Source organism: Canis lupus, chromosome 2 (assembly GCF_048164855.1).
Source record: "Canis lupus baileyi chromosome 2, mCanLup2.hap1, whole genome shotgun sequence".
NCBI lineage: Eukaryota > Metazoa > Chordata > Mammalia > Carnivora > Canidae > Canis > Canis lupus.
In genome coordinates this window covers 42,904,669-42,919,962 of record NC_132839.1, presented here as the reverse complement: position 1 = coordinate 42,919,962, position 15,294 = coordinate 42,904,669, and the positions used below count along the sequence as shown (strand labels likewise).

Below are 15,294 nucleotides of genomic sequence, written 5' to 3'. Positions count from 1 at the left end.
TGTAATATGATTTGATTTTGATATACCTTGTTGTAGTTTTCTTTTTTCTTATATTTGACATTCATTGAACTTCCTGGGTTTGTGTCTTTATAGTTTTCATTGGATTTAGCAATTTTTTGACATACTCAGATATTTATTGTTTAACTCTTATCTCTGGTCCCTGTTTCTGAAACTCTTACATGTTTGTTAGATTGTTTAATATTTCGCTTAATCACTGACACTCTTCAGTCTTTTTTTCTTCAGTATGGACAATTTGTATTTCTCTGTCTTCAATGTCTAATTTGCTGTTAATCTCATCTAGTGAAGCTTTCACTTGTTCATTATATTTTTGATCTCTAGAAATTCTGTTTGGTTCTTCTTCATACCTTAATACTTCTCTTGCAATGTTCATATTTTGCTTTAATTGTCTGGATATACTTATATGATCCAACTTATATAGTTGTTCTTATGTCCTTGTTTTGCTAATTTTATTGTCTCTGTTATACTGGATCTGCTGGTATTGACTGTTTTTAATCATCGTTATTGGTCACATTTTCTTGATTTATTAGCCTAATGCTTTCTGATTGGATGCCAGCATCCTTACAAGGTTTACATTTCTGAGTCTTTAGACTTTGTTGCCTTCCTTTTTCTTGTGCATTATTCTGGCATGAAGTTATTTACAATTTAGGTTGATCCTTTCATAGCTTGTGTTTACACTTGATTAGGACCAGTCTAGTGTAACCTCTATGCTAGGGGTAGTTTAGCCCTATTACTGAGGCATGGCCTTTATAGGATCTGATTTGAAAGTGCCCAATAATCAGCAAGGACTTGATACACTTGCTGCTCAGAACTTAAATGCCTTCCAGCCCTGTATGATCTCTGTGGACCACTCAGCTGATAGATTTTCAGTCACTTTTTGCCTAGGCTACATTTTATAATTCAGCAGTGAGTCAAAGGATCCTTACTTAAATTATTAAAGGTGTTTTGGGTTTTTTTGTTTGTTTTTTCCTGTAGCATCCTCTCCTCCAGAACTCCACCCCTCTACCCCACAACTTCCAGCTGTCTCAGTTTCCCTGAATTCTAACTTGTGTCTCCATAATTCAGTGAGTCTTACATACTTTGGAATCCCATTCATGTACCACAGTTCACGGTTTGCCTCCAGGCAGAGAGCTAGGGACATTGTGTGGCTTGCCTTATTTCTTCTCTCTTGGGTAACATAATCCTAATTGCCTGCTTTTAATATCTGAAAATAATTGTTTCATATATTCCATCCAATTTTCCTGTTGCTTATAGCAGCCAGGTAAATCTGGTCCCTGTTATGCCATCATGGCTGGAAATAAAAGCCCTGGTTTTTTTTTTTAATTTAAAGAAATATCCACTTTTTAAATTTTGGAACAATTTTATATTTATGGAAAAGTTGTAAAGAGAGTACAGAGTTCGAGTATACCTCTCACCTAGTTTTTTCTATTGTTAACATCTTAAAATCCCATGATACATTTGTCAAAAATAAACTGACATTGGCATGTCACTATTAAGTAAATATCTGTATCTAATTTTATTAAAAAATTGCCAAACTACTTTCCAAAGTAGCTGTACTGTTTTGCATTCCCACCAGCAATGAATGAAAGCTCCTGCATTATAGGAGAATATGATGAAAACTAGTTATATTAAAACACCAACATTTTAATTACTTTGAAATTACAAAAAATGAGCAAAGAGAAGTGACTTAATATTGCTAAATCTTTGATTATAGATGACTCATAATAACTATAACAGTGACATTCATGGTATTCTGATTGCCCTAGGAGCTTTACATTTCTGATTCATTTAATCCTTACAACGTCCTTGTTGTTAGTATTCTTATTCTCTGCTTCTATAGATTATGAAAGTGAGAAGTTGAGTAATTTTCCCTTGGTGACATGGCTACTGTGGTGCATTCATTTTGGCTCCAGAGCCTGCTCTCTGATCCATCCCACCAGTGGTGATTCTTTATCAGTTGCACATCAGAAAAACTTGAAGAGTTGAAATGGTGTTTCACTTGGTAGTGCATGGTCCTACGCACCTATGTTTTACAGTTAGGATTGGGAACATTCTCTTCTTTCTGTAGACTGCATTTTCATTTTACTGTAGATAAATGTAATGTGTTAAAATATACTTTTTGATTTCATTCATAAGTGAGCTCCTTAGTTCACATTTTGATTTGGACATTTTAAGGTCCTTTTGCATATATTTTGTGGGTAATTGAAAATCAGTAGTCTCTTTATTTTGGTATCTAGCCACCTTGGCTTTTGTGTAACAAATGCAAACATGTGTAGGTATGTGTGTGTGCTTGCACACTTAGTTACATATGGTCTTTTGGCACAAAGCATATGTGTAGGTGTGTGTGTGTGCTTACACACTTAATTACACATGGTCTTTTGGCACAAAGAAATTTTAGAGTCACCTGTTAAGCAGTTAGGTAGTCCTGCCTAAAGTTAATGTTTAAAGAATATTGATTTTAAACTGTGAATTCATTTTATATACGCAAAGCAAGGAATAAAATATATGATAGAATGGAACAATTATTTCAATTGTGTTAGACCCAGCTGGTTAATGCCTACACAAAATCTATTTAATGCATCACTAAATAATCTTAAGTGTATTACTGTAATGCCTTTCTTATTTTGTGTCAGTAACATTGCAACATTTGATGTTAGGCTTAAAAATGTAGAAGAAAATTTCAAAATTCTTTTCAAAATACTTTATGAAGATTGACTTATGAGATGTAACAAATACAACAATAGTTTTGAAAAATATAAAAAATATCTAATTCTCTTGTCTCAAAATCAGTGATATAAATTTATTTTTTAAAACTATTGCTAGGTGCTCTCTAGTTGTCACCATTGTTCTGCTCTGAATAGTTGGCTGCTGCTGACTTCATAAAGTCTCCACCAGAGTGTGCTAAAGATACTTTAGTGGGAAAAGTGTTATTTACTAGGCTTGTCTGGACTTGTTAGCAAGGGTAACCTTTCTTTTTTTTTTTTTTTTTTTTTTTTAAGAAAAGAATTTGATTCTTGTTTATGAGATTCCTTTTGCTGTGAAATAAGTCATGTACCTTGACAGTTGAGTATTTTTACAGATACTGTAAATGATCATTATTTAATCTCTCCAGTCTTGGTTCTTAAGTCAGCATATTCCCTGGAAATAGTTTTGATTTATTTTGTGAAGTTATCCTTTAGAAATTGAAAGTTGCATTTTCATTTATGCAATGTTGATTTTTCTTTACGCAACATGTTTTTCTGAGAACCTGATACTTTAAAATGAACTAGAAAAACTAGTAATTTTTTTTTTGAGTTTAAGAAATATCTCAACATATAGCTATCGTGAATGCTTTTATTTTAAAATAACAACTTAAGTCAGTAAATAGGTTTAACATTGCAATTCCAGGAAAAATATCATTCTCAAGGTATTACTTGTGATGACCACAGGTTTTGTGTCATGCACTAAAGAGTCTGATAGAAAGTTTTCATCCCTTTATATTGGATAAATTTCTAAGTGAGCATTTTACAGATTGATTATCTAGCAAAAGTACTGGTTGATAGCCACTCCTTTTTTTTTTCTTTCCTCCCACAGGTACCTTCACTCAAATAACATAGTCGTAGTCCCAGAAGGTAAGTGGACTTTCAGTTTTTAGTTAGGAGGTACCATAGTTTATACTTTCCTTTATAACAATAGAACTGGTGGCGCAGTAGTTTAGCGCCTGCCTTTGGCCCAGGGCGCGATCCTGGAGACCCGGGATCGAATCCCACATCGGGCTCCCGGTGCAGGGAGCCTTCTCCCTCTGCCTGTGTCTCTGTCTCTCTCTCTCTCTCTGTGACTATCATAAATAAATAAAAATTAAAAAAAAAAACAATAAAAAAAAACAATAGAACAAAATTTGATTGCTGTATTAGGGAATTTTAGTTATAAAGCATCTTTAATTTATTAGTTTCAAAGATTGTTCCCCCTAATTAGTAAGTTCAGTTAACCATTTTGATAAAATAAATAAGTCTGAAATGATTATAATTGTTAGGTAAATTATTATTGGATAAATTGTTAGGTAAATAATAAAATAAAATTTTAAAGATTACTTTTTAATCTGTTTTTATTATTTTTAAAGTATTTTGTACACTCAACATGGGCCTCAAACTCAGAACCCTGGGATAAAGAGTTACATGCTCTACTGACTGAGCCAACCAGGCATCTCAAAAAGATAAATTAAAAAAAAAATTATTTGCTTATTTTAGAGAGAGAGAGGGTGCAGGCAGGGAGAGGGACACAGGGAGGAGAGAATCTCAAGCCGACTCTCTGCTGAGTGCGGAGCCCCACACAGGGCTCAATCCCATCACGCTGCGATCGTGACCTGAGCCCAAATCAAGAGTCGTTCATTCAGCTGACTGAGCCACGCATGTGCCCTGATAAATTTTAAACTTAATAAGTCCAGCTAACAATTTTGGTTAGACAAAAATAGCTTATATATCATTTCATGATTTATTTATTCAAACAGTACTTTACACTGTAACATTTTTATTGTGCTTTTTAAGGTATCATATTTTATATCAAGTTGAAGTCTTATCACTCCTATAAAATTTAGTTTGATCTATGTTTTTACTATTTATGAACAACAGAAGCAGGGAGATCAAGTATTAACATATTTTAATTGGCAGTACTTGCATTAAAGATTTGGCATAACACTTTGGTAAAACTGATTTTGCCATTACCTCTCTTTTCTTTTTGAAGCCATTGGATCCCTCGTAAAACTCCAATGTTTGGATCTTAGTGACAATGCCTTACAAATTGTTTGCCCAGAAATTGGTCGTCTAAGAGCTTTACGTCACCTTCGATTAGCTAATAACCAACTGCAATTCCTACCTCCAGGTAACCATAGTCTGTAGCACATGATAGTTTCTTGTCTATTTACAAATCTGTTTTTATTCCCGTTTCTCATTGTGTGTCTCAACAGCGGGCTTTGGGTATATTTGTGATTTGGGACAGTCCATTTGTTTGAAGATGAAACGAAGGAATGTGGGTGAAGTGTGTTCAAGAGTCTTTCCCTGATGCAGACATAAGAAGGTGGCATTTATGTTTTTAGCTACAATTACTACAATTATGCATTGCTATCAGTGCCCCTTCCAGTCATTCCTCTGGTGAAATATTTATACAAAAAGGTAACTCAGAGAATTTAGATGAACTCTGCATGATGTAATCATTTTAGTATCCAAAAAGGAAATGCAGTGTTGTCTGTCATTCTCTAGTAGGGTAACTGATGTACATTAATTTTGATTTAATAAAAATCTTAACTAGAATTTCATTGCAGAATTTAAGTTTGAGTCCTAGAACTAAGAACTAAGAACTAAGTCCTAGAACTAAGAACTTGTCAGTTCTGCCTGCTGAACATCCTCTTAGAACGTGATGTACATATGTATAGTCCTGAAATTCTGCACTCTCCTGAGCTATCATTAAACCTGTTGGCTTTCTTACAAGGGGCATCCAAGGGCCTTCCTTTGTGAATCCACACATTTGCAAATTCTGTCATATGTCATTTCCCATATTTAAAAAAAAAAGATGTTAAAAAAAAAAAAAAAAACTTGTGCCTTAAATATTGTATGAAAGTTACTCTGCATTCAAGAATGAGCAGAGAAAAATGCGGATGTCACATTGCTGAGGATTATTTCTACTTAGTAATTCAGGAACACCAAATCTCTTAGTTCACCAGTCTCTTAGTGTATCCGGGTGAAATGTATGACTCAACCAAAATTACAAATTACTACCTGGTATGGAACTTCAGGGTCACATGAGAATGTTAAAAACTATTTATACTTAATCCATGACTGAAAAAGTCTGTAATAATTCTTTGTGATATAAAAAATACTTTCTCTTAAGTCTTTCAAGTACAAAAATTTCAAAGTGAAACACAATAACTTATTAATTTTTATACTCTATGTGCTGGCCTTAATGTATAGGTTCAGTATTGTTTACAAAAATAGTATAGTGGTTGACTCTGCTTAAAAAATTCTTTGGCCATATATAATTATTGTCTTACATTTTCCAACGATAGTTAATACAAAAAATTTCAATAAGTTGTAGGAATCTGATCTTTCCTTTAGAGTTTATTGTATGTAATCGGGCTCAATAGTGGGGTTTATCATTCTAGCTTTCATCAAGTTTATAGATTTAAATGCTCAGGAAATTAGATTCTCTTTTGGAGATTGCCTAGAAAATGTATCAGTAAAGATAAAGTTTGGGTTTTCATATTCTCATATATGAAACTTCTACAAGATATGTAAAATCAAAATATATGGATATAATACTGTATTCAGAAGCCCCTTTTTATATATATTTAAAGAGCATATGAGAAATACAATTCTGTTAGACCATTGTTCTTTGTATTCTATTATTCTGTTTTTTCCTGTAATATAAGAGCATTTTGTGGTAGAATGCGGTCATTTCCTTCCATTATATACTCTTAGAGGTTAAGGATGTGCTACTAATATCATTGACTGCTTCCTAATAACCAGTGAAGGGTATAGGTTTTCTGATTGCTTGCATCTTATTTTTAATTTATATCTCACTTGTTACATAATAGATTTTAAGTGTTTACTTCTGGTTTTATTTCCATAGCTTTCTTCTGTTATGTATGTTAGGTTTGCCTGTTTTGGGTAAAATTATATATAGTAATAGCTGGGTTTTGAATAGAACTTTTGGCTGAGTTGTGTGTAGATTTTTTTCTTTCTAGACCATCATGAGTAGCAATGGACTAGATCTTACTAATTATTTGACTCACTTTATTTATCTCTTTATGAGGTATTTTCCTATGTTATGATTTGAATGGCTGAGGGGCTAGGTATATATCCCCCAGATGTCTGATCATGTTGGGCATATACAATCGGAAAGTATTCTAAGTGTAGTAAAAAAAAGAGGAGGGGAGGGGGGATCCCTGAGTGGCTCAGCACTTTAGCGCCTGCCTTAGGCTCAGGGTGTGATCCTGGAGTCCTGGGATCGAGTCCCACGTCGGGCTCTGTGCATGGAGCCTGCTTCTCCCTCTGCCTGTGTCTCTGCCTCTCTCTCTCTGTCTCTTTCTGTCTCTCTGTGTCTCTCACGAACAAATAAATAAAATCTTAAAAAAAAAAAGGAGGGGGACTCCCATGTTGTCTCTATTTGATGACATTAGACACCATTGTTAAATTTGATTGTTAGCCCCTTCTACCCAGTCCAGGATTGTGTATAGACTGCTACATGTTATATTCCCTCAAAAGACTTAACATTTCATTATGTGCATTTGTTGTGGTTGAAAAACCTTTGAATATAATTTCATATTCAATATTTAAAATTTGAAAACTTTGATCTCAATATTTGAAAAATCTAGATGTGTACATGGAGTTTTAAGATTAGGGTCTAAGTATGAATTACAAGGGGTTTCATGAACACCCTGAAATTTGCACACAGTTTGATATTTATGAGTATGTACATGTTGCTGTGAAGAAGGTCCAATGTTTTCATTAGTTTCTTAAACACATCCGTGACTCATATGGTTGATTCTATTGAGTTGTCTGCCAATACAGACATGGTAGCAGCCATGTGGACTGGGATCCATTTTCTGGGATGTCACTTAACCCCATTCTGTTAGATTGAATGTATTGCTGTTTTCCTACCTTATGACAAAGCTTTATCTCTACAGTTGATTGGTGTTAGTGTAGGTACCTGACCCAAGCGGAACACTTATCCTGGGAATTTTGGATCTGGCTGGTGGGGGAGAAGGAAAGAGAGTTAGAGATATCAGGGGAAATGAAAGAAGAAAATCAGTTTCTTTTTCTCTCTGGGCTACTGCATAATGCTATGTAATCTTCTGGGGTGCTGGGAAGTAGCCACACAGACTGGGAAACAGAAAAAGAAACATGAAGCAGATATGTGGAGAGAAGATAGAGGCAGAGACTTTCTAAGTTTTCTTTAGTATCCCAGTCATTGGCTGTGTCCTTAAGGCCCATAGGCTTTGTGCTTAAGAGAGCTCTAGTAAGCTTCCATGAATTGCAACCAAAAGTGCTCCATGTGACAGTGCTGCCCTAAAGGCTTACAGCAGCCATTCTGGGGTATAGGATTGATTGTTTCTTGAACTCCCTTATTTACTTAACTGTTAATATTTCGAAATTGCAAAAGCTCTTATTAGTAGAAGGAAGTCCAGGGTTAGCAATAACAAGAGCAGTAGTATGTCTGTAAAGCAGTTCATTCTGTCATCTGTTTTTTTCCCCCCTCTATACAACATTCTTTGCACCCTTTCTATTAGATGTCTTCCCCCTCCCTCCATCCCAGCACAACTAGTTTTTTTGGGAGGAGGAACAGAGAACACTGGTGTGAAGTGGTGACAGGATACAGGAATGTAGAGACAGCTTAGAGTGTGTTATTAAGCCAATGCAGGGGAGGTACAATTTTTCCTCTGCCCTCTTAGTGTCTCCAGCTGGGCCCAAGAATTAACTGAGATAAGACAGATCAATAAGAGAAGTACATAAATTTTATTTAGTAATTTTACACGTACAAAGGAACCTTCATCAGAAAAACAAAGACCCAAAGAAGCGGATAAAGCCAAACAACTGTGCACTAGGTTGGATGAAGAGTAGTAGTTGTGAAAACGTAACAAGACAAAGGGGTGTGGCCTAGGGCAGTTAGTTGTGAAACAGTGACTAGGAACAGTAAGGGTTAGTTTAACAAGGTTGATTTGTTAAGATCTCCCTTGGTCTCTGCTCTCCATCTCTGCTGATGAGAATGTCTTCCTTCCTCCTGGTATAGGGAAGACACCTTTTATGTGGGAGTTATATCTTGTACTTCTAGGAAGAAAAGAGAAGGTCAAAGTGCCTTCTTGCATCGGCCATTTTTTAGCGCATTTAACTCAAAATAATTAATATGCCAGACAGGCAGATTATGGGTTGGCACGCTCTGAACTCCTGTATGAAACACATGGAATCATCCTGCTCAAGTGTTGAGAGGCTTAAGCAGTTAAACATCGACTCCCCAGAATTACTGGTTCAGAGTTGCTTAGGGAAAGGGTACTTGTGCATGTGTTACCTACATACATGTGGCAGAGCAGCAGCCTTCTGTAGAAAAAGCCTCAGCCACAGGGATAGAGATACTGGCAGCGAAGCACTAACCAGAGAACGCGCAAGTGGTAGGGCTGAGTCACATATGCATGGGGCTCCAACAAATTCCGACAGACGTGCACCATAGACTGAAGAAAGGTTCTTGATACACATGCTTTAAATATTTTCCTGACTTCATCTATAACCTGGCCTGAAAGGGAAGGCGAATTTAATAATATGGATTTAACTTGGTTCCAAGATGAATAAACAATCATCATTCAAAAACAAAATCTTCCCAGCTAAAATTATTGAAGTCATGGGTTTTGTTTTATTTTTTTTTTAAGATTTTACTTATTTTTTTTATTAGAGAAAGAGAGCAAGCATAAGCTGGGGGAGTGGCAAAGGGAGAGGGAGAAACACACCCTGCCGAGTGGGAGCCTGGTGTGGGGCTCGATTCTAGGACCCTGAGATCATGACCTGAGCCAAAGTCAGATGCTTAACCCACTGAGCCATCCTGGTTCCCCTCAAGTCATGGTTTATGGTATAAGAACTTTGGAATCTTGAAGCATTATTTTTCTGAGCAGGCCTAGTTCCCTTTTAAAAAAATTATTATTTTAATAACTTTGTATTTTACTTGGCAATGAGTTTTATAGGTTTGTGTCCAAATACTGTAAGGAAAAGATTGAATTAAGATTTTGGCTTATTTTTTTCTACTATAATATTTAAAATTTTAATTTTTGATCTTTTTCACACATAAAATAATATATTTTAAGGTATGCAGCATGAGTTTTTGATATATGTATGTGGTGTGAATTGATTACCACAATGAAACTAAAATATCCATCACCTCCTGCAGTTACTCTCTGTGTGTGGTGAGAACACTTGAGATCTACTCTTTTAGCAAACTTCAAATATACAATAAACTATTGTGTATTAGTAATACATTGTACAATACATTAATATAAGTGTATTAATACATTATTATTAGTTGCCTTTGTTTTTTAAAAAAACCTTTTATTATGGAAAATTTGAAATACAGAAGTAGAATAGAACAATGTCTTCTCTTACTGTTTTTTTTTAATTGAGGTAAATTTTTCATATAGTGAAATGCTAAAATGTACAATTCTGAGTTTTGACAAATGTATATATGCATGTATTCAGCATCTTTGTCAAGATAGAACATTTCCATTACCCCAGAAAGTACTCTCATGTCTCTTCCAGTCTTGGTTGCCATAGGCAAACACTCTTCTGATTTCTGTGACCACAGATTAGTGTGATCTGCCATTGAACATAATATAAGTGGAGCTGTATTTCAAGATGCATGTATTGGTAGTCCATTCTTCTTTAATTTGCAGGGTAGTATTCTAATGTTTGAATATATGGTGGATATATTTATTTCTCTCTTGATAGACATGGGTTTCCTCTAGCTTTGGACTATGATGAATACCACTAATATTAAACATTCTTATGTAAGGTTTTCTATGGATATTGGTTTTCATATCTATCTATATATATATCTCATTACGATTTACTTAGGATGTTGTACTACTTAGCATAAATTGTAAGACTCTTCTAGTAATTTCCTTCAATATATCCTCCTCTTGTTCTTATATTGTATTTTTTTCTATATATGTTACGAACCCCACAGTATAGTGTCTATTTTGCAAGTCAACTGTCTTTAAAGGAAATCAAGGAAAAAAAAAAAAAGGAAATCAAGGGGATCCCTGAGTGGCTCAGTGGTTTAGCGCCTGCCTTCTGCCCAGGGCATGATTCTGGAGTCCCTGGATCGAGTCCCGCATCAGGCTTCCTGCATTTAGCCTGCTTCTCCCTCTGCCTGTGTCTCTGCCTCTCTCTCTCTCTCTCTCTCTGTGTGTCTCTCATGAATAAATAAATAAAATCTTTTTAAAAACCTAAAAAATAAAGGAAATCAAGATAATAAAAAAGATATTCTGTTTTTACCCATATGTTTACTATTTCCCATGTTCTTCGTTCTTTCCTATAGTTGTATTTTCTACCTGGTATCATTTCTCTTCAGCCTGAAGTACTTCTTCTAGTTATTACTTGTAGTGCAAGTCCTCTGGCAATGACCTGTCTCAATTTTCTTTATGCAAAACTGTCTTTATTTTTGAAGAATATTTTCTCTGGATATAGAATTCTCAATTGACAGGATTTCTTTCTAGCACTTTATGAAAGTGACCTTCTGTTGATACAATGATACAAAATTTGTATCATTCTTAGCTTGTATATAATATCTTTTTCTATAGTGATGTTAAAATTTTTCTCTTTATCTTTTGTTAGCAGTTTGTTTCGGATGGGCCACAATGTAGGACTTTAAAAATATCCTGGTTGGAGTTTTCTTGATTCCCCAGTTGGGAAGTTTTCTGTCATTATTTCTTCAGATATTTTTCTGCTCTGTTCCTCTCTTTCCGAGAGCTCCAGTCACACACATTAAATCATTTGATATTGTTTCAGAGGTCACTGAGACTTTGTTCTTCTAAGAAAATTTTTTTTTCTCTTGATCTGAAGGTGTATGACATACCTGACGATCTGCCTTCTGCTCACTGACTTCTTTTGCTCTCTCCAGTGTGTCATTTATTAAGCACCTCTTCCTCTCATGGCTTTCTCCTCTTTGGTACCTTGTCCTACATTTTCCAGCTGCTTCAGCTCCCCAGGTCAGATCTCTGGCCCTTCTGCTCTGTGAGACTGCTGAGCTCTGCTTGGGGTAGCTCTTCCTGTGCTGTGGCCCAGAGTGCTGTGGCCCTATGGCAGAAAGCCATGTCCCAACACGAAGCTCGACTCTTGAAAGATCAAAGTTCTGTGTTTCTTGTCTGTTCCTTGAAAAACAGTTACCTCGTATATTTTTGAGTAGTTTTATTGTATTTTGGTGGGGAACAAGTCTGGTGTCAGTGACCCTGTCATGTCTGGAAGTGGGTGTCCATTACATGTTCTTTTATCTCTCATCTGATTGCTAACCTGCATGCTTTCATACATATAAAGTATGTACTACTCAAACAATTGTATATTGCCTTCTACTTCTAGCATCAAAAGTGGAATAATATTTGTTACAGAACAAATTTAAACTCATTTTATTCCAAAGGCTTTTTCTAACTTCATCAAGTAAAATTATGTGATTCATTAGGTAGACAAATACCATACACTTGCAAATAAAAGAATATTAAGGAAAGATTTCCATCAGTGCAGAGCTGCTTGCCAAATATTTTTGTGATTCACCCTTTGGTAAAGACCACATGGGCCAATGGACATTAGAAGCATCCGCTCACTCTTGATAGTCAACAGAAGCCTGATGCTTTTGTGATTTGCTGTGAACTCCCATGAGAGAAGGTTGTGGTAACAAACAAACAACAAAATGTAACCAGGAGTTAGAAAAGATGTTGCTTACATCTGGCATATAAATCAGCCTATTTTTTTTTTTTTGAAAAATTTTTTTATCCTTGAAAAGTTGTTTTGTATACCAAAAAAGGAAAGTTTTTAGTCCAAATTTAAAACATTAAAGCAACCTATGTTGTATTTAATAATAATTTTTTTAAATAATGAAAGCATACAAAAGAACATATGTCTGCAAAAATAAAATACACAAACACAGAAATATGTGCTACATTTAACTAGCATGAATTGTTCCAAAAATTCAGCCTTCAAGTATGGTCAAGTTTATTATTTTTTTCTTAAATTGTGTTTTTCTTCTAGTTGAGCCTCTCATTGCTTTATTGAAATGAAATTTAGTATCTCTTCTTAGATCTTTCCTGTTGCTGCCTAAATTGTTCTGAAATCTCTGTGCTCATTGGTCTAATATAGAGGTAGGGAGGAATAGATCTACCCTCTTCCTGTAGAGCACATAGCAGGAATGGATCTTGGTCATGCTAGGGCTTCCACTGTTGCTCACTGCCCCATTTGTTGAGACTTTATTGGCGTAATCTGACATATGATAGCACAGGCTGCTGTGCTTCTTCAGGAGTGCCAACCCCACTCCTGTAAGTACAGACTGGTCACTGGTAATACACATTGGTGTTCCCTCTGTTAGTTTCTAGGGCTGCTGGGTACCTCCAGGAGCACTGGGTCAGCCCTAGTTTCATTGTCATCTCTTCCATTGTGCCTGCCATTCAGAGATCAACTCAAAGGGAAAATAGAGCAGCTCTCTTCTTGAATCCTCAAAACACAAAGGATCTTATTGAAGCCCCTCCCCCAAATTATCATGGCTCTTCACCCCATATTACCATCCTTGGTGGCTACCACAATAATTTGGGATAATATACCTTCCTAGGGAGACTGAGCTTTTCACTGATTCCATATCAGTGCTGGCAAATTAACTATCACTTTTCTCACTAATAAAGAATCTAAATAGTCTCCGGCACAGCACCCCTCTGGTGTCACCAAGGTATATATGTATAGTCAGCAATATATATAAATAGACTTCCTCTATCTTATAGGCTATCTACATTACCTGGGGGGCACTGACTTACTGTTTCATCTACCTAACAAAAAATTTTTGTTGGTTCAGAGTACTCATGCTATGTGATAGAGGAAGGCCTCACCTTGGTGAACAAAATTTAAACCCAGACTTCAAAGGAGCTTATGATGTTTTATTGTCTAATATTTTAGACTAATATTTGTACTTCCAAGGAAGAGGGTAGACAGAGAGGATAGAGGAAAAAAGTATTGTATTAGTACTCAGTTATCTGGGTACAGTCCAGAGTGGTTAAGATACCTGTTGGACAACTAATGGACAGAGGGATAAAATCTAACCATTTACACATCCTCAGCTTGCTAGATTTCCATTAACTAATTGAATAAGTTGTCTACCAGAGTCCAAAACTCATATTCAGAATTTGTTCTTTCATTGTTTCTTATACACATAAAGTTACTTTATTAGTATCTTTGTTATACATAATACTCTATTAGTAAGGTAACTTTATGCCATAGCTAAATACATATTGGTAACTTCATAGTAACATACAGATTCTTTATTCAGGTTTTTATATAAAATTGTCTCTGCATACTACATTAGATAAAACACATTGATTTCTCAGAAAGAAATATTTTTATTATCAATACTATTACATATTGTATAATCTCGTTACAAATGGAGCTAAAACTTTAAAATTTTTACTTAAAAACTTTTCCAAAGTTTAAAAATTGGGCAAACACGTTGGAATAAAAATGGCCATTAAGATTCTTCTAAAAGAAAAAAAAGTTTTGTTTTCTGGACCATGCATCCTTTTCCATGTCAAGTAAATACAGAAACGCTCCTTTTTAGGAAAGATGTGAAGGGAAACTGCCGAACACATGCCAAATGTCTGAAAAACAAAAGTTCATTGTGATGATACTTTAAAAAATAAAAAGGCAAAAGGAGAAAAGTTAGTCCTTTAGACTTAGAAATTCTCTCCCATCAATCATACTATTGGCTAAGGCATGTTGAATTCCTTTCCATGGCCCATTCCTTTGTGAAAAGATTTAAAAGCAGCTAACATCATAATAACAATGACCCAATTTGAAATCCCAAGGGGAATACTTCCAAATTTACTTTACATGCAGGACTGTTATTCTTCCCTCTTTGTGTACAATTAATTTTCTTCACCGAGGTCTATTATGAGCTTGGGGTTGATGGAAACTGTGAAGATAGTACAGAGATCATTTGAAGAGGACTTAAGAAGTCATGCATGAAGTTGAGGGACTGAGCTGATGTGTAAGGTGGTATTCAGGACCAAATGATCTAGATTCAAGTGTTTCCCATTATTTTCTCTCTGAAATATATTCAACTCATTGTCTTTCACACACATTCCTTTTAGGATCATCTTTCTAAATTTCAGATTTGAAAAACTACTTTGGCAGTTAAAATAATTTGCCAAAAGTATTGCGGTTGCAGTGATAGAAGCTCATAATGGGTTCATAACCATATGTTTATTGTAAATACCAGGAATTAGGGATATTTTTTAAAAAGCTGATAAATATAAGTGATCTTCCTCTTTAGGAGTGAATGTTCTTGAGAACCTATAAAATGTATTTTTTAGGCACAACTTATTAATGGGAATTCAGAGATTGAATTGTTATTTTTGAATGTAAATCAGCTTTCAGTACTTTCAAGGTGGTGTGGAGTAATTTCTTTTTTTTTTTTAAGATTTATTTATTTATTTATTTATTTATTTATTTATTTATGAGAGAGAGAGAGAGGCAGAGACACAGGCAGAGGGAGAAGCAGGCTCCATGCTGGGAG

General features: G+C 35.2%; 1 protein-coding gene across 9 annotated transcripts in view; it reads left to right on the top strand.

The window, feature by feature from the left end:
* The window catches only part of LRRC28 (leucine rich repeat containing 28), a 158,939-nt gene that overhangs the window by 34,752 nt on the left and 108,893 nt on the right, over positions 1 to 15,294 (top strand). For all 9 annotated transcript variants that reach the window (XR_012017006.1, XR_012017007.1, XM_072797197.1 and 6 more), the window contains 2 exons: positions 3,592 to 3,629; positions 4,738 to 4,875. Coding sequence is in view for 7 of the 9 variants with exons in the window: in XM_072797197.1 (XP_072653298.1) it covers positions 3,592 to 3,629; positions 4,738 to 4,875 (176 nt within the window). In the remaining 2 variants the exon portion in view is untranslated. The remainder of the gene's footprint in view (positions 1 to 3,591; positions 3,630 to 4,737; positions 4,876 to 15,294) is intronic.